Source organism: Siniperca chuatsi, linkage group LG10, assembly GCF_020085105.1.
Source record: "Siniperca chuatsi isolate FFG_IHB_CAS linkage group LG10, ASM2008510v1, whole genome shotgun sequence".
Taxonomy (NCBI): domain Eukaryota; kingdom Metazoa; phylum Chordata; class Actinopteri; order Centrarchiformes; family Sinipercidae; genus Siniperca; species Siniperca chuatsi.
The window spans coordinates 6,713,854-6,732,900 of NC_058051.1; the positions used below are offsets into that span (position 1 = coordinate 6,713,854).

The window sequence follows — 19,047 nt, forward strand, 5'->3', positions numbered from 1 at the left end:
GATCCTCCAATGCTTTAATAAATGCCAAATTAAGGAATAGCTTCTCTCCAGACTTTTCTTTTGCAAATAAACAAACGCGCTGACAGAAGACTCCACTGGATGCTGGGGGTGACTCCAATGGTTGCAAAAAGAAGTCAGATTGTACAGAATTCTATAAGAAAATGACCCTACTTCTCACTTGATTTATTACCTCAGTAAACAGTTTCCTAATGAGTTTCAATCGTTAGTTTCAAGTCTTCTTCAATACAGCATGATGTTCATTTTGTAAATTATGGTCCCATTTAAAGTAAAATAGATGATAAAGGAGGGCATGCTTTAGGGTGTGACTAACTTGTGACCTGTCAGTCAGGATAGAGGCGATGCGTATCCACTGCACTGTGTACATTTACCTAGCTGTGAACTTGTTTTTGGGTGCTGTCTGTGTTTTCGTCTAAGAACTTTGACCCTTTCACAGGGTGTTTTCAGTTCGTGAAAGTTAACTGTAACATTTTGGTTGCCTAAAAATGTCTTGTTCAGCGTTCGGTTTTACTAAAAGACACTCTAAGGAGTCGGCTGTTCATTTTTTCCGTTTCAATTAATCACAGTGAATTATAATAATAATAATAAAACTTTATTTATAGAGCACTTATCAAAACAAAGTACAGAGTGCTTCACAACAAGAGAAATAAAATACCACAGTGAATTATGGATGTACCTTGTAACCTGGTTAGCGCTTGCTATGCTCCCCAGCTCCACCCCGTCTTCAAAACATGGATGTATAATAAGAACTGGATACGGTGCCGCCGCTCATCCTTGCAGCCATTTTTTCCAGTGGCCACTCGCGGTATTGCAACGAAAAAAACCCCAGCGGCCACCATTATAAAAGAGACCTCTGTAAAACTGTAGACAGGACACCTCGAACTGCAAACAAGGTAAATTATGACTCTTTCTATTATGGATATTTGATCCATGTTAGTTTTATATTTGTAAATCTTTCCTCGAGCCGAGAAAAGCGATTTAAAAATCCTATAATCCTAAAAGTCTATGGGCGAGCGGGAACTCGCGGGCGGGGCCAGCGGGAGAAACACTACTGCGCATATTCAGTGGACTGCATACCCCAGAAGTAAACCCGGAAGCTAGAAAACCTTTTTGGCGTATGCGCCAGGCAATATGGGTAAGTAACTCACACCATGTGAGTGGGTGAAAACCGTTCAGTGGAGATGTTCCGACCTCACTGAAAATCTGATGCATAAAGGTATTTTGGTAATCGCAAAATAAATGAATGTCACTTTATTTCTACAAATCTACATTTATTGATTTGTGAATTTCTACATTTCAACGTTTGTTTATTTTTGTATTTCTGTCTGTATGTTAATAAGAGTGGTACGAACTTTAATTGTAAAGCAGCATTGCCTCATCTTGTTTGGCACATAGACTGTAAGCAATTATAAACATTACAACATAATGTAATGGCTCACATAAGCATGGGCATTTTTGAAACTGAGTCGTTCCAACATGCAGAAAGTAGCTTGAATTGATGAACAATTTCTCCATACCTTTTTTTTAATTCGTCTATTTTTTATTTTATGTTAGCATAATAAATACTTCTAAACTCTATGTGTCACTGCATTTTTGTGTGGCTTTGGGTCTAGCATTGCACAGTAGGTTTTTCCACATTAACCCTCACATTCAGAGCTTTAAATGGTTCATTACAATTTAAGGGTCAATTACTATTTTAACTGTTTACTTCATTTTCTGAAAATGAAGATTTTGTTTACTACACTGAAACAGTGAGAATTTCAATTATAATGTAACATTTCACGTTCCTAAAACAAATTTGGGTGCAATTGTGTCCCTTAACCCGGCTGAGCTGTTAAGACTGGTGGAAATGACCATACATCGTACGCATATTAATAGATTAGAAATTTGCAAGGACTGAAACACAGTAATATACAATGTTTTTTACACTGTCACTGATTTTCATCCATCCAAGGTATGCGCCAGCGTGCGTGCGCACACACGTTTGTTTCACTTTCCCCATGGGGGAAGAGTCATTGACATAATGCTTTCCCTAGCCCCTTACCCTAACCTAATTGTAACCCATGAAACACACACAAGTTTGCTAAGTTATCCTTGTTAGGACATTGCACTGACTTCCATTAATTTGGACAGCCTTACCCAAACCCTTATCCTAACCGTAACCTAACCTCAAGTCACACCTTAGTCCTAATCTTAACCAGGACTTCAAAAATGACATTTTGCCTCGTTAGGACCAGGCTTTGGTCCCCATGACAACGTCAGTATTTATAACAGTAAATGTAAACAATAGGTAACAAAAACACACACACACATTTTTGATTTAATTTATTAAGGTGACAATTTCTATATTACACATTTTTCATGTACATCAGAAATTAAACAGGGAAAAGAAAATATAGTGTTACCATAAACCTCTTATTAAAACCTTTCTTTTACAAAAGAAAATTTGTTATTGACACCATTTACAACTCGTTTTCATGTACAGAGTGACAGTGGTTTAGTTGTACATGGAAAACTCTAGAGAACAAAAACAAAGCAGTGAATTATGATATTTACATATTTGCTTAACTACTATGTCCCCGGGCTTTTAATATGTGATCGACCCAGAACAAGATCAAAACACTTTGCATCAGGGGTAACGATCTGAGGCAAAAATGTAAATGGGAAACTTTACCAATCTACTTTTCATCATGATACATTCGTTATATTACACTGACTTTGTCTCAGTAGATGTTATCCCAGCTGAAGTCACAATTAGCCATTGAAACAGGCTATGTGCCATCAGCTCAAGTGTAGCTTTTCCACACTGGTTCAGATTCTTCAAAAGAATTTCTCAAACTCCTGTTGGTCTGGTTACTTCTCCACAGCAGGGTCGAGAAGGACTGACCCAGAAGCAGAGGATTAATTTGACCATTCAGCCCACGTGGTCGATCATCTCTGCTGGCATCAAGTTGCTAAAAGGATACCTGATACCTAAGGGTGGAAATAAGGCTACCTGAAGGCTAGTGACAAACACCACCTCACCATGCACGTGTTAAAGAGCCTAGAGTTAATAACATCCGGGACTTGATGCCCTTCATGCTGCATGAAAAGAAAGTGGAGGGAAATTTTAAAAAGTGCTGTGCTTTGTCAGACTAACACCGGAATCCTATGTTCCTAAGTAACCACGCCTGTCTTTCCAGTGAGTAATTAACTTATTAAAAAAGACACTGCAAAATGAGCAACCACACTACCGGGTGTTTTTATTTCATATAGATAAATTTGATTAATCATCTTCTTTAAATCTGTTAGTGTTGATCAGATGTTGTGCAATGTCAAACCAAACAAGTGTTTGCACTTACAAAATAAAGACTGTTTACACACTCAACGTTGGATTCCACATTAGTAAAGCATTTGGAGGTTTCTTTGTGCACAGTGCACACACACATATGTAATTAACGAACACTAACCTGCCAAAATCGGCTGTTCTTGGGATCCATAATCAACGCCACACTAAGAATCTTTACATAAAATATGTCTCAGAAATGTTTTGAAGCAGTATGTTTGTCTGTAAAACAACAAATGACATCAGAGGAATGCTGACTCAAATTCCTGAGGTAAAATGACAGATTTTCAATTTATTTTTCCAATTCAGTTTCTGGTTTGTTGCGGGGCAAGAAAATAGTTCAAATAAGACAATAGCGCTATCACTCACCTTTAAATGCTACATGTGTATGAGGAGCTACATACAATTTCTTTTAGAGTTTTGCAAAGTATTCATGTCAGTTAAGATTTTAAAAACATGGATTTGGTTTGACTTGCATTTGGTGTTTTTCACTTGTGTTTTGAGTCTTTTAAAAGTTCTGACACATTAAGTCGAGTACATCTTGAGTACTGAATACACTGCATACTATATTCTTCCCAAATGGATTTCTTCAGGATCTTGTTTTCACCACATGAATTAAAAGGAAGGTGTAAAATGTATCTGAAGGTGATATTAAGATGAATAACTTCGATTCTCCCAGAATACTCTACTAATCCAAGACGTCCCATTCTGCATCACAGCATAACTCCATCCCTATAAAACTAGGGTCAGTTTAAGTTCTGTTGTCTTCCACATGTCCCACCACTATAAATAATGGAGGTTACAACACTTTTTACAATCATTAAGTGATTCACAGATCAAATACTATAGAACCAGGAACACAAAACTGTTTCTCTCTTGTTACTTATATTAGGGATGTCTCCCAAATCTCTTCGAAGCACATAGATTGTCTGTTATTTAAGTGTTAATTTGGAGTCGGTGTTACTGTTCACTTTAAAAAAAAAAAAAGAAAAGAAAAAAAGATCCACTTAGTCATGAGTAGAGATGCAGATTAAAGTGTGAAAGATTTGAGAATATGATGAGGAATGACATTGATGTGGATGCAACTCATTCTAATGCAACAAACAATCTTTGAGCAACAAAGTTTGCTTTTTGGCGAAACTTAACCCTGTTTTAGGAAAAGCACATCCTCTCAATTTTGCCTTAAAATTTAACACTGACATTTACCAGATGCTTTAATGCAGAGCAACTTAATAAGAAGAAATCAGGTAGTCAAAGACACCTTGACACTACTGTTAGAACTTGTGACCCATCTGGTTGTGAGATTTTAACTGTAACCTCAAGGCCACCCTGTTACCTGCCATTACAAGATCACATGGGGGGTGGAAAAACTACTGCAGCCCCATTAAAGAGATGTCGTAGAGGGTGAGTTTTCAGGATCCCATGCATAATTTGCCGCACATTCTCAGAGACAGGAGCAGCTTCTGTGTTTTGGTTTAAAAGAGTACAAAATCAAGCACTGAGAGGCCTGCTGCGAGCATGGTGTACACAAATCCCAGCTCCTTTGCAACATGCAGGCAACAGTCTCACACATGCACCCATAAAGTACCACACAGGTGTGTGCATACATGCATGAGCACAAACACACGAAACACCTGTCTTTTCTAAAGAGGCTCCCTGATTTGAACACCGTAGTCTTTATTCCTTCAGAATCCTGCACCCACTATTTAAACTTCGCCTGGTTTCCTCTCACTCCTGTCCGAAGCCTTCTGTCTCCTCAATGGCAAACATCAGCTTCTCCTTCAGTTGCTCATAGCTCTTGTAGGGTGGCAAGTCCAGTCTGTTGAAGCTGGAAAAGTAAAATAAAAAATATACTGTATTTCAGCTTGCCATTGGACTTCTCCTCTGCTGTTTATTGAAGGTTAGAGCTCTTTTAGAAACAGCTGAATGAGCATCATACAAGACTCTGATTTGACCCGTGAAGAATAACTTATACCCATAAATCCTTGAGCTATGAAGTCTTTCATTGTAGCTGGTTGCAATTATGTCCCCACTTATAACAACTAACCAAGCAAACAGACCAAACTAAAGCAGAAACATTACAGCTTCTTGCAATGAACTGCTACAAAAAGGCAGTAGTTTGCATGAACTCACCACGTGTGACTTCTGGGAAGCCAGTTTTCTTTTCCCACCTTTTCAATACAGAACTTCTGGGGACCATTGCTTCCTGTAAAGTGAAGCACAGGTCAGTAGCAGCTAGAACGATCATGGTTAATTTAACACACCATCATCAGTATGACAGTTACGAGATACCGGGACAAACATAATCAGATCCCACTGATACCTAGCTTTACTGTCCTGCTGTAAAAATTGAAACTAGTAAAACAAAGCTTAATGCTAGTTTCAAGATTACCATCTACTACTACAACTGACAAACATTGATGTCCTAAGTATCAGAACTAATTTTATCAATTTTACAGTTAAAATTTCCAAGCCAACATGCTTAGGACTGGGAATGGTTTAATTAGACATATACTGTACATAGGTAGAAATGTGCTACTATAAGTCTTAAATAAACAGAAGACAGGCAAAAAGACAAAAGGAAAAAAAAAAATCAAAAAGAAAATCAAAACTGTCTATGCTCCAATGGGTCTAAGATGCATATTTCAGCTGCTTTTAAAATGAAATGCCAACTTAAATGGTTATATTGCTGCAATTATTACCCATAAGGTCAGCAAAGCCTCCTACAGGTAGGCGACAGGTACCGGTGACAAACTGCAGCAATCTCATCCTCTTCTCATTGTCCATCTCCTTTATAAACTGAAGAACAAAGCATAAGGTTTAAATATCACAAGGGTTTGTTGGGTACAGGTTCAAACATAAGTACTTACCCACTGACTGACTTACTTTTTAAAATTGTAATGATTTCAAAACATACCACTCAAAAATGAGAATGAAACCATCAACATATAAATACATAAACTGATAACAATGATAATAACAAAACACGATTAACATAAAATATTAAGGCCCACAACACAGTATATTAATTTGAATTTGTTAAGTCATTAAACCTATATTTCTCATATCCTTAATGTACATTACAGTAAAAAAATATTAAATGGTGACTACTGCTGGTGCACACCAACCTGCCAGAACCACATTATCTGTTTGCTGCTTCGTGCGTAGTGTCTGTAGATGGTGTTTCTTTGCCAGTCTGCAAGGTCGATCTCCTGCATACCACACAGCATCACCTGTAGGACATAAGTTATTAATTTTAAAATAGTAATTTTATTAATCTAGAAAAAGCTGTTAGAGTGAAATCAGTCAATATTTCTACAATGCAAATTCAATTTACAGCACAGTATGTCCTGAGCCACAGCCACAGTGGCTGCCATCCATGTGCGAGCGTGTCAATGAGAGGCAAATTGTAAAGCGCTATATAAATACAGTATGTGCAATCCAGATGTTAGACAGGTCTCTTTTCAGCATGTATCACGTAAATGATCGAGTTTCCAGTTTATCTATACCTCAAGCTCTTTAGCATCAAAGTACTGCAGGTACTGCTGAGGGAGGACCTCGTTGAAGCCTTCAAAGAAAGCCTGCGTTTGCTCTTCCACTCCTCTGGACAGCCTCCACTCTGCTACCAGCCTGTGGGGGGAGTGGCAAACGCACACACACAGATATTACACTCCACCTCATTAAAACACTAAAACTACAGTAGCAGTGAGGTTCACTATGAGCTTCATTTTCAGAAATACTACATTCTAGCCTAAGAAATGTGTGGAACCGAGTAAAACCAACCTGACATATAATCTACTGCGTGAATTATGTACTGAATTAAAAAGTCTGAATGAAAATGACTAAATCATATCTAAACAAACCCACCTGATGTACTCCTCCTTGTTCTCCTCAGTGACTTGGATGTCCCCTCCTCCTGATTTCAGCTCATGGGTGGAGATTTCCCCCAGGATCTCTTTGTCAACGGAGAAGAACATCTCCAGCCCACACTCCTCGATGTTGTTATCCCTACAGAGTAGCACGGACAATTACAGCACAACAGTTACAACACTGTACGTCATCCTTCACTTAAAAAAAATGGGTGTTTAAACAGACATGGCAGACATACAGCATTTCATCCATAATTAAACAAGTTGCAAAAATTTGAACTGAGGGGCAACCAAACTGAGGACCTCAATAGTGTGTTTTGTGGTGCTCTACATACTATAACGGGATCTGCTATAGCAGAAATGGGAACTCAGGTTTTAAATAATAACAGAGGAGCAGACAGAGGCAGAGCTGTGGCCCTGTTCTTTTCTTTAAAATAATTTAGCTATTCTTTAAGAGTCACTGATACAATTGATAGGGACTTATTAACATTAAAATCCAGTCCAGCTGATCGATACTGAACTTATGCTGCTTATACGCAAACAATTGCTTGAGTTGTTTGCACATACTTTCCGAGATTTTCCTGAGATTGAGATATTGCTGCTCTGATTAATTACATAAAGCAAATATACAATGTGATTGATTATTGTCCCTTCAGCTGAATCAAATGGATCCTGACAGGTCTCGTCTTGTGATCAACTTAGTTACTAAATAACGGTCTCAACAGTTGCCTCACTCATTAAATGTATGACCTTTGCTATGATATAGTGACTCAACACTTTTTTCCTTAAGGTTGAATATTATACTTCAATAAAATTAGATCATTTCTTCTGAAGTTAGCAAAAGGTGGTCTTTATTTCAGGTGAGTTGACCCGCCTCCGCTGCTGAAATTCCTTCCTCTTCATCTGCAATTCATTAGCAGTGAAGTTTCTACAAATAGCACAATTGTTGTAAAGTCTGAACCATTTTGCAGACTTGAGACTTGACTCAAACTCAAAGGCTCAAGACTTAACCTGGATTTGCATTTTGTGACTCACAAACATCTGTGCTATGGTGAGAATCACAAAATTCCTAAAACTAGCAATACATTTAGCAAGATGTTAAAAACTAGTCAGGGGTGTCTGGAGTGTATTTCAATCCAAGAATGAAATACAAGACCATTTTGGCATATGAGATATATAAGGGAGGTACATAATAACTTGAACACATTAACAATCTAATGGCATCAATCATGTTTTAAGTCTTTCATAATTAACTAAAATAAGATCTATATTGTTTTCGTTGCTGTAAAAGTAGACTATCACTTCTCTCCAACTGTCGTCCACATGGCTCTGTGTACTCACTTGATCCACATGAGGGAGTTGTAGAACTCTGGGTCTATTGACTCCAGGTCTTTGAGGGCCAATGGCTTATTCAGGATGCGCTTGTAAAATGGCAGTGAGAAACCAGTGTCGATGAACTTGCCATGGAAAAGAGCCTGAGGGACAGAAATACACACTGCTTGATTGTTGTTGATTCAATTTCTTTCACAAGTTGCTGTGCAGGAAATTCTTCTCTGTACAGTAGAAAACCCCCAAAATACTCTTACAATTATCTTTGTTGCCATACTAATTAATATAAACCAACGTATTCAAAAATGACTAACCATAGCAATGAAGCGTCCTATGAACTTGAAATACTTGAGGTGGTCAGGGTTGATGTAGGAGGCAGGGTTGATCTGGAGACAGTAGTTATCTTTACCGGCATATTCAAACAGGCAGTACATGGGGTTTAAAACCTCATGGGACAACAGGAAGAACCACTCCCTGTAAGAGAGGAGAAATAATGAGAAAAGAACAGTACCACATAGCTAACTATCTAACTGGTTAACACATTAAACAGTGGGGGGCATTCAATTCAGTGTAGATTTACTTGCACTTCTACAACACTCCTCTACAACTTCTATAATACAAGTCTAGGTCAGCCTCCTGTGAGCCAAAAGTAGGAGCAGATTTCAGAGTTATGTTACAAAATTTAAAAAAAATCATAGTCTCAATAAATATTTAAAGGAGACTTCTGCTGTGGAAAGAGAAGTAAAAAGAATTATTGCCAATTTATTTAGCAGCAAAAACTCAAAATCAGTGGCCAGACAGGTTACCATCCACATAATAATTCAGGAGGAGTGATTGATGGACCAAAGCAACTACAATAAACATAAAATATATGAAACACCATAACACATTTTCTTCACTACGTGTAAGCACACATTTACAAATATTTATGTTCGGCCAATTAACTTACCTGGCAACGCCTCCGTAATCAAGGCCTTCTTCTCCAGGGAAGATGATCCATAGTCTCCTTCGCAGATCTTGAGCGTTGAAGCTCATTATCTAAAATAGAGACAATGTGTTGATAGACTGGTGGGGTAATTACTGTATTACACAACAGTAACTTAGTGCACTGGGGATATTACAGTTTTTCTCAATTGCTTAAGCACATTTTCCTTAACGCTGTTGCAGTTCTCAAAACATTAAGAGCTATCACCACAACATTTTATACTGAGCAGCACAACACTTAAATTGTTCTGCAAAAGGCTGTCACTCATTCAAAACATTCAACTCCTCTGTCAAAAGTGAAAAACTTCATCAGCAAGTTTATCACTGCCACCAAAATGACAAGTATTTGTAATAAGTAATTGTGTCAGTGTGACAAAAGACACTAAAATTGTGTTTCTTTGTTGTTCCTCATTAATACTTACATACAGCAACTCAATAACAAAGTCAAATATCCTCTACAGCTGACTGAATAAAGTGATGTCTTACAAACACCAGTTTATATTTACAGGTTTCTCACTGTCGACTGTCACTTTTCTGCTAAGTCCCCTATTCACAGAGTACCTTTTATGTAACAGTAATGTAAATTAGATGTTAAAAAAACAAACTAAACAAAATTAAAGTACAGTAAAAACAAATGTTGCAATACAACAACTTGATGTAAATTAGGAACTATTGAAAAATTAAAAACAAACTGGAAATTTAAAACATGGATATACTGTACCTTAAATGTGCATAGTTTAAAGCTGTTTGCACACTTTTAAAGACCAGCAGGGACCCCATTGCTGATTACAATTAGGAGGTAATTACACAAATTAAATTAAACTCTACTAGAAAAGTGTAACAACCAAGAGACCATCACTTTAGCTCGAGGTAGAGTAGGTGAGACACTGAACACAGAGTTCAGTGAGCCCTGTGTGACTGCATAGCTGGGATGGGTCACTTTACCTGCTGGAAGGAGTCCTCAAACAGGGTTTTTCTGGATACTGTGATCTTGATGTGTTGAGGCATTGACAGTTGCTGAAGAAAAGGGGAAATGTCAGAAGCATTTAGCGGTCAAAGTGCTTTCAGCTGTGACATGACAACACCTGTCAGATCATGAGTCATTCAAATTCAATTAACACTGAGTTGCAATACATATGGAATGCACACGATATTATATTATATATATATATATATATATATATATATATATATATATATATATATATATACATATACACACACACATACACATATACACATATATATACACACACACACACACACACACACAACAATTACCATAAAGTGATAAAGTGAACTTGTGAGAAGTATTATCAACTGTTTATCTTCTTAGTTAACACATTTAACACATTAACACACATAACACATTTTCTTTTACAGTACATTTATGGTGATAACATATAGCTGTAAAAGGACTGCGTGAGTTTAGAGAAAATCTATTACTAAGAAGTTAAACAGTTAATAATAATACTTCCAACAAATTGAATTGAATTTGAATAATGGCCAATTAAACAGTGCATAAATTCTGTAGATTATTTAAGGTGTGGTGACAGTAAATAATTTCATCCCTGACTGACTGAACTTAAGTCATGATGAGTTAGGACCCATGTACACTGTGTGATTTTGGGTAGTCCCTCACATGTTTTAGATGTTTTAGTGTAGACTGATTAAGAGGTTAATTGGTCATGAAGTTAATTGGTGTGAGTGAAGAGGATGCAGAGGACAGGGTTAGATGGAGGCACATGATTCACTGTGGCGACCCCTGTGAGGGAACAGCAGAAATGAAAAGAAGAAGTGTAGACTGATTAAGAGCTACTGCGCCAAAAGACGGCATCATTCACCAAGCAATTATCACACAACTTACTGACATGCCACAAAGTTTATATGTACAGTCTGACACAGATTGCGACCAGGATTTTATTAGACCCATCTGGCACTGTATGATATGAAAGTAGCTTGCAAAATTATCGCACAGTGTAAAAGCACCATAAATAGACTGGAATGGAACACGGTGTGCCACAAAACACCAGGACTCTGCAGATTTTCATTTTAACGGGCAATTTCTCTCATCAGTTCTTGCTTTGTGGTTGAAGGGGTGCCAATCAGTGAAATTACCAGCTCTAGTCAATCTGCAGATGCTTGATTCTTTTCCTGATTAATACAGCTGGGAAAGAAACATGTACTCAAAGGAGAACATTACTTAAGAATAACCAGTAATCCGGTTGAACTATATATATGGTTATAGACTCTTACCTGGCACCAGAATCTGAAGTACTGTACTTTGGCTTTAAAGTCTCGAACGTAGGTGATCTGTGGTCCGTTTTCACTGTGACGGAAAAGAAGCAGAGATAGACTCTTAAATTGTTTTAATATTTTAAAGCATATTAAATGTTATTTTAAATATTTATCCCACACTGATATATAATGTGTTTTTGTTTTATATGAAGCTGATATTTTTTGCTGTTTTCAGTAGTTCACTATTTTCCCCCGTTCATGATATAATTCCAAAAAGTATTATAGTACACAAGTCCTTGCAAGGGTGTAAATATGTTAAGGTTATGTTACTGCTCCTGTCAGTTCATACTGTCACATTCTTATCCTGATTCACCAAACTGGTTTTTTCACCACTGGAACCAAACTAAAGTAATTACTCTCAAGACATGTTATGCTCACAAGTTATTATCATGAATCACCTGAGGTGTTACGTGTGTGAGAATGACGGATGACAAAAGAGACTAGGTGACCCATTAGTCATATCAGGATAATGCGTCACAATTTCTAAACATTTCAGAGACAGTGATTCAATCTGCTGAAACAGACCTGGTAGAACAGAGCTACCTGGTGAAGTTCTGTATGTTCTATAATTTAAGTGTCAAATACTAGCTAAATTAAAGAAATACTTAAAGGTTGATAACATTCCTATTAGCATCAAGTAAATATTCTGTCTTAATACCAGCTTTATAAGTTCATTTTAATGAGTTAATTCATAACATTATGGCACAAGCACTCTGAGGTTTTTCTCTGTGGCTGGAAACACACACCACTCATTCATTAATTTCTGGCATGCAGAAGAGCTGGAAAGACTAAAGCCAGTTTGTTACCGACAGTGACTCCAGGAGATATGTATCTAAGGTATAATAGTTACAACGAAGCTACATACTATGGAAGGCCATTTTACTCAATATTAAATAAATACATAAATATACCTATGAAATTAATAAATACAGCTATGAAATAAATAAATAAGTCAATATGGTTCAATAAATAAATAGTCTTGCAGACCAGACACAGCCTCAGAGAAGACAGAGGCCAGTTTGCAGTTTGACAACACAACAGGGAATCATACAGTAGCTAAGTACCAGATGGTTTTCTTGCCAGGCACCCTGCTCTGCCTCAGCTCTCTGTGATTTATGGACAGATAGCTAGTGATTTCATAATTTCTCAGAATGTCTTTTGAAAATAGGAAACATGTTTGTTTTTATAAACAAAAAATACAATAAAACATTAGGGAGCTATGAGAACGCTTTTGCTACTTCTGTTACACAGGTTTAATGCCTAAAGGCGTTATTCTTGAGCCAAAAAAAGTAAAACTTACATAGCAGTATTATTATTCCAGTATTTGGTATGGTTATACACTGCCTCTTCATTAGTTGTTGAGTATCTGCTCTAGTTAGCTAGCTTGCTTGTGTCTGATAATTCCAAAAGCAGTGGTTTGAAGCTGTGCTAGAAAGTTGTTGATTTTTCTAATGTCTACTGTTTATTGGTCAATGGTCAAAAAAAGATCACAGATTACTTGACACCTCTTTAAGTAACAAAGTAATACGGTTATGTGATTCTCAAGTCTCAAGATTTTTAGGAAGTAGAAAACAAAATGGTGGAAGACATACAGTGAGGATTTTCCAGAGCGAGGGTCAATATAGGTGGTCGTTCTCCTGTTGTGGTCTACAAAGTAGGGAATACCATCTACAGTGAACCTCATCTCCCAGCCCTCTGGAAGTGGCTTCTCATTCAGCAACCTAAAAAATGACACAAGATCATGAGATGATGGATTATTTCAGGAGAACCTAAAAAGATACAGCAAACAAACTTATGTCATATACAAGTACAGCACATTTAAATTTTCATCTGATATGGAGCTTATCTGAAATGATGGCAGTGGAATATGCATACACAGACAAACTAACCCCTGTGTTCGTGGGTCTTCCCACTGTGTTGACCGTGTAGGGTGATGTACAAAATAAACTCTGCCATTCGCATCCGTTCTCTTCTCTGAAAAGACACAGGAACAATCAATTAGTCAATTATTCAACTTGTATGCACTCATTAAAAAGTGGCAATTCAGGGTGCCTACTTGTCAAATTTAAAACTTTCTTTAAAAGTCCTTTAACCTAATTAAAAGAAAAACTACAAAAAAACCCATCTTGTATATGACATTACATCCTGGTTTACTTGTGTGGGGATGTGTGGGATGTTTTCATAATTACAGAAGTTTTTCTTACACAAGTGGCCAACCTTGTCTAAAAGCAATTCAGCTACAACTCTGAGTTACACAGGTGTTGCAACTCATTGTTGAAGGCTACGTATCTTAAACAAACAACAAACTTCTTGATTAAGTTCTTAAGGAAAAGTTATGTGAAGTACTTTAACACACATTAGTACAATGAAATAAAATCAAAGTCTCAGCTATAAAATTAAACATTTGGCAACGGCCGTGCATGTAGATGCAGCGGCTGGTAGCTCCTTCAAACTTGCAACATTTGTGTTTTAAATTTTTCGACTTTGCTGCTGAAACATTGAATGATGTCTGATTGGATTTGATTTAAAGGGTTAAGCCAAAATAGTTCAAATCAATGGCTGCGCATGTAGATTCCTGTGGCCTGTAGGCTAGGCTCCTTCAAACTCCAGTACATTTTTGGTTTTATCTGCTATCTTATTTCTTTCCAGCTTTATTGCTGAAACACGTATTATCTATTCATCAAAAAAGGAAGCAGGGGTTTGGATCAAAGAGCTGTGGACTTTGAGACGATCCACTCAGCCAGATCAACCGGACCAGACACCATGGTGGGTGCTGTGTGATCGCCCCAGGAGGAGAGGAAGAGCCAGGAAAGGAGCCAAGCTGGCCCAGTTTGGACTTAAGGCTCCTCCTGGCTAATGTCCAGTCTGGATGAAAAGGGACTCAGGTTGGCCAAGCAACGGAAAACCTGAGACTGCTGTGCCTACATCTTTGCAGAGACCTACTCCACCAACATCCAGGTTCAAGTACTCAACGGGCGGACTGTTCCGAGCTGGATGAGGCGGGATGAAGGGAGGTGGATTCTGTGTTTACGCCGATGGTGCTTGGTGCTCAAGCCCGGTCAAAGTGGATGGACACTGTTTCCAGATGTCGAACATTTTATGTGAAGGTAATAACCATATTATTAACTTCACTATATTTATGATGCTGTCTTGCATTCTCCCAGATGCAAAATTTTAAAAAATGCATTCAACTATATATATATATATATATATATATATATATATATATATATATATATATATATATATATATATATATATATATATATATATATATATATATATATATATATATATATATATATATATATATATATATATATATATATATATATATATATATATATATATATATATATATATATATATATATATATATATATATATATATATATATATATATATATATATATATATATATATATATATATATATATATATATATATATATATATATATATATATATATATATATATATATATATATATATATATATATATATATATATATATATATATATATACATATATATACATATATATATATATATATATATATATATATATATATATATATATATATATATATATATATATATATATATATATATATATATATATATATATATATATATATATATATATATATATATATATATATATATATATATATATATATATATATATATATATACATATATATATATATATATATATATATATATATATATATATATATATATATATATATATATATATATATATATATATATATATATATATATATATATATATATATATATATATATATATATATATATATATATATATATATATATATATATATATATATATATATATATATATATATATATATATATATATATATATATATATATATATATATATATATATATATATATATATATATATATATATATATATATATATATATATATATATATATATATATATATATATATATATATATATATATATATATATATATATATATATATATATATATATATATATATATATATATATATATATATATATATATATATATATATATATATATATATATATATATATATATATATATATATATATATATATATATATATATATATATATATATATATATATATATATATATATATATATATATATATATATATATATATATATATATATATATATATATATATATATATATATATATATATATATATATATATATATATATATATATATATATATATATATATATATATATATATATATATATATATATATATATATATATATATATATATATATATATATATATATATATACATACACACACACACACACACACATATATATATAGTGTATGTGTGTAGCATTGTACAACCTTGTGTTGTATAATGATAAATAAATTACCCTTTACCTTTAATGGCGAATACTTACTGTCACAAATTAAATGATTTCTCAGAAGACTGTGTATTTAAATTGAAAAGCCTGAAAGATCTTACCCCATCCATGTGGCAGAGGCCCGAGAGGATCAAACTCCTTATTCTGAGTGGCTGAGACCTGGTCTTGTAGCTACACAGCAGGGAATCAGAATAATTCATATGAATCAAAAAGCACCTAAAGGACAACTACAGTGTTTGAATTTGTGATTTGATGCACAAACGAATGGAGTTACTTTGGTTTAACAGGAGATATTATGAGGGAGGAGTCAGACGTAAAGACAAATATCAGCTTCAACCAAAGTAACATCTTTAAGCCAGTCGTTTTTTGTTTGTCATTAACATTAATGTCACAAACATAAACATTACAGTGTGCATTGATACCAGTAAATGTATCAGCATTCTAGCTTGCATAACTCACTTTTCAGCAAAAACATTTTCATTTACTTAATCTCTTAAACTCATGGAGGTGACGCACTTCTCTTTCATCACACACACACAGGACAACCAGAAGGCTGATACAGGCAATAATAGTGACCATATTCCAGTTTATCCATGATACACAGCATCGCATTACAAAGAAGAAGTCGTACCCCGAATATGAACCTCTGGTTGAACTGCTGCATGTGACCCTGTAGCTGGCTACGCTGGTGTTGCCACTGCTCATAGTTGCGCACTGTCTCCATTGTGGGGCGCTGCCACGTAGTGGTTCGCGTGATGTGATCAACAAAGTAGACCCGCCCCATCTGGTCGACCCGACGCTCCCAGCTAAAGACAAATGAAACAAGGGAAGACAATGGGAGGAAGAAATAGAGGGATTACAGGTAGAGTGGGTAAAAACTTCAGCCTCTCAAAGTCATTAGGCACTATTTAAAACAATTCATCTATAGCAACTGCCCGATATCAGACAGAATTGTCAACTCATTACATTCCATTTCCATGTTCAGTCTGACATTGCCTCCACTTGATGGATATACAATAAGACCTGGGTACAGCACCGCCGCTCAGCATTGCTTCCAATTTGGCCAGTGGCCACTTGCGGTATTGCAGCGAAAAATTCCACTGCTGCCTAAAAAGCATTTTCTCCATAGACCACCATTATAAAAGAGACATCTGTTAAAATGTTGACAGGACACCTCGAACTGAAAAAAAGGTCAATTATGACCATTATGAATTTTTGATCCATGGAGGTTTTATATTTATAAACCTTTCCTCGAGCCGAGAGGAAATCATCACAATGTAAAGTCTATGGGCTGAACGGGAACTTGCGGGTAGGGCCAGCGGGAGAAACATTACTGCGAGAGTAAAACCCAGAAGCTAGACATTTTTTTGGCCTATGTGCCAGGTGAGAAATTCTAATTGGACTGAATAGGCACCATCTTTGAGTCCGGTATCCAGATCTTATAATACATCCATGCTCCACTCTAACTGATTTCTGTGAGGGAGATTTGATTTTCCCTAACCAATCACTAGAGACCAATATATCCGCCTGAATCTAACGTCATTTTAAGTCGACACTGATGCGTAGCCATGCCAACATATTGGTTTTGTTGGGGTTTTAAGAATGGAGTAGAGTGAAGTAAAAACAAACTACGATGTTGGGCGATATTGAGAAGACATGCCGTCTATGTAAAATAAATTTGCAGCCTCTATTTTGTCTATAGCGGTCGCCATTGTTGTTATTATTCCTACTTGGTTCTGGCACGCAGCGGGGACAACGCTTGACAACAGCTTGACAGTGGTGTTAGTCCTACCCGTGGTGCAGTGTTAGTCCTACCCTCGTTTTTTCAACCGAGAAAACCGCGGATTCAAGTCATGATGCCAGACCAAAGGTCTGGACCCAGGCAACCATCACAAGGATTTTAAATATAAATTGTTTCTGTTTTGTTTGTTTTTTTATCTGCATTTTGTATACAGCTGTGTTTGATAACCAGCCATGTCAATGTATGTCTTAGAAAGAGGCAGAAAAATAGAGCAAGCATGTTAAAGAAAATGAGGAGAGTTAAAATATGGTGCTATGGTAGACACGATCCATTGGATCTACATTACCCTAATGCTTCAAAAAAAAAAAGCTTGGGTAAGTAAATGCGTCACAGCTCAAGAATAAAAGTAAATTATCAATGTGGTAGGTGAACAGGGCACAGGATCTAGCTGCATGCTGCTCTCAGCAAATTACATATGAGACAGTCCAGCCAAAGATCAAAGAGAGAAAAATACAGAGGCCTTAGTGGTGTGACTATGTGAAGGTCAACATAGTCTGTAGGGTTTAAACCTCACTCCTATGTAGAATTTGAAGAGACTTAACAGGACAAACAGCAACAAGGAACACTAACAAACTGCCTGTGAAATGAATTCAGGTCCATCTTCATATTGAAACACTATTGAATTTACACTAAGGCCCCAGTAATACCAGAAATTTGCACATCAAGATTCCTTTGCATGTTGTAATTTTGCCGGTATAGAAGCCTACCATCAAAGACAAACTAAATACACTGATCCTTTTAAGGTAGTTAGAGGTTCCACGTAGAGTTTTCTTGAAAACAAACCATTATGTTTAGATTGAATGTTTCTCATCAAAACGCATTATGGGCACCTTGAGGGCAAAAGTGTAGAATGGCGAGTTTTTGAATATTTTGAAACCCAACTTTTACATTCATGTTTACTAGCTAGCGGTCTTCTTCCCTGCCTTTCACTGGCGCATTGCTACATTTCTTGGCATCTTACTGCCACCAACTGTAGCATGAAACCGTCACCCACGACACACGTG

General features: G+C 35.8%; 1 protein-coding gene across 2 annotated transcripts in view; it reads right to left on the bottom strand.

The window, feature by feature from the left end:
• Window positions 1-2,328: 2,328 nt before the first annotated feature.
• itchb (itchy E3 ubiquitin protein ligase b) overlaps window positions 2,329-19,047 on the bottom strand; it is a 31,080-nt gene continuing 14,361 nt past the window's right edge. For both annotated transcript variants that reach the window (XM_044212903.1, XM_044212902.1), the window contains 15 exons: window positions 16,874-17,048; window positions 16,344-16,413; window positions 13,713-13,797; window positions 13,416-13,544; window positions 11,782-11,854; window positions 10,471-10,542; window positions 9,491-9,579; window positions 8,856-9,015; window positions 8,554-8,687; window positions 7,211-7,351; window positions 6,853-6,973; window positions 6,472-6,576; window positions 6,046-6,142; window positions 5,477-5,549; window positions 2,329-5,171 (listed from right to left, as the gene is read on the bottom strand). In XM_044212903.1, the coding sequence (XP_044068838.1) occupies window positions 5,072-5,171; window positions 5,477-5,549; window positions 6,046-6,142; window positions 6,472-6,576; window positions 6,853-6,973; window positions 7,211-7,351; window positions 8,554-8,687; window positions 8,856-9,015; window positions 9,491-9,579; window positions 10,471-10,542; window positions 11,782-11,854; window positions 13,416-13,544; window positions 13,713-13,797; window positions 16,344-16,413; window positions 16,874-17,048 (1,624 nt within the window). In that variant the 3' untranslated portion in view covers window positions 2,329-5,071. The remainder of the gene's footprint in view (window positions 5,172-5,476; window positions 5,550-6,045; window positions 6,143-6,471; window positions 6,577-6,852; window positions 6,974-7,210; window positions 7,352-8,553; window positions 8,688-8,855; window positions 9,016-9,490; window positions 9,580-10,470; window positions 10,543-11,781; window positions 11,855-13,415; window positions 13,545-13,712; window positions 13,798-16,343; window positions 16,414-16,873; window positions 17,049-19,047) is intronic.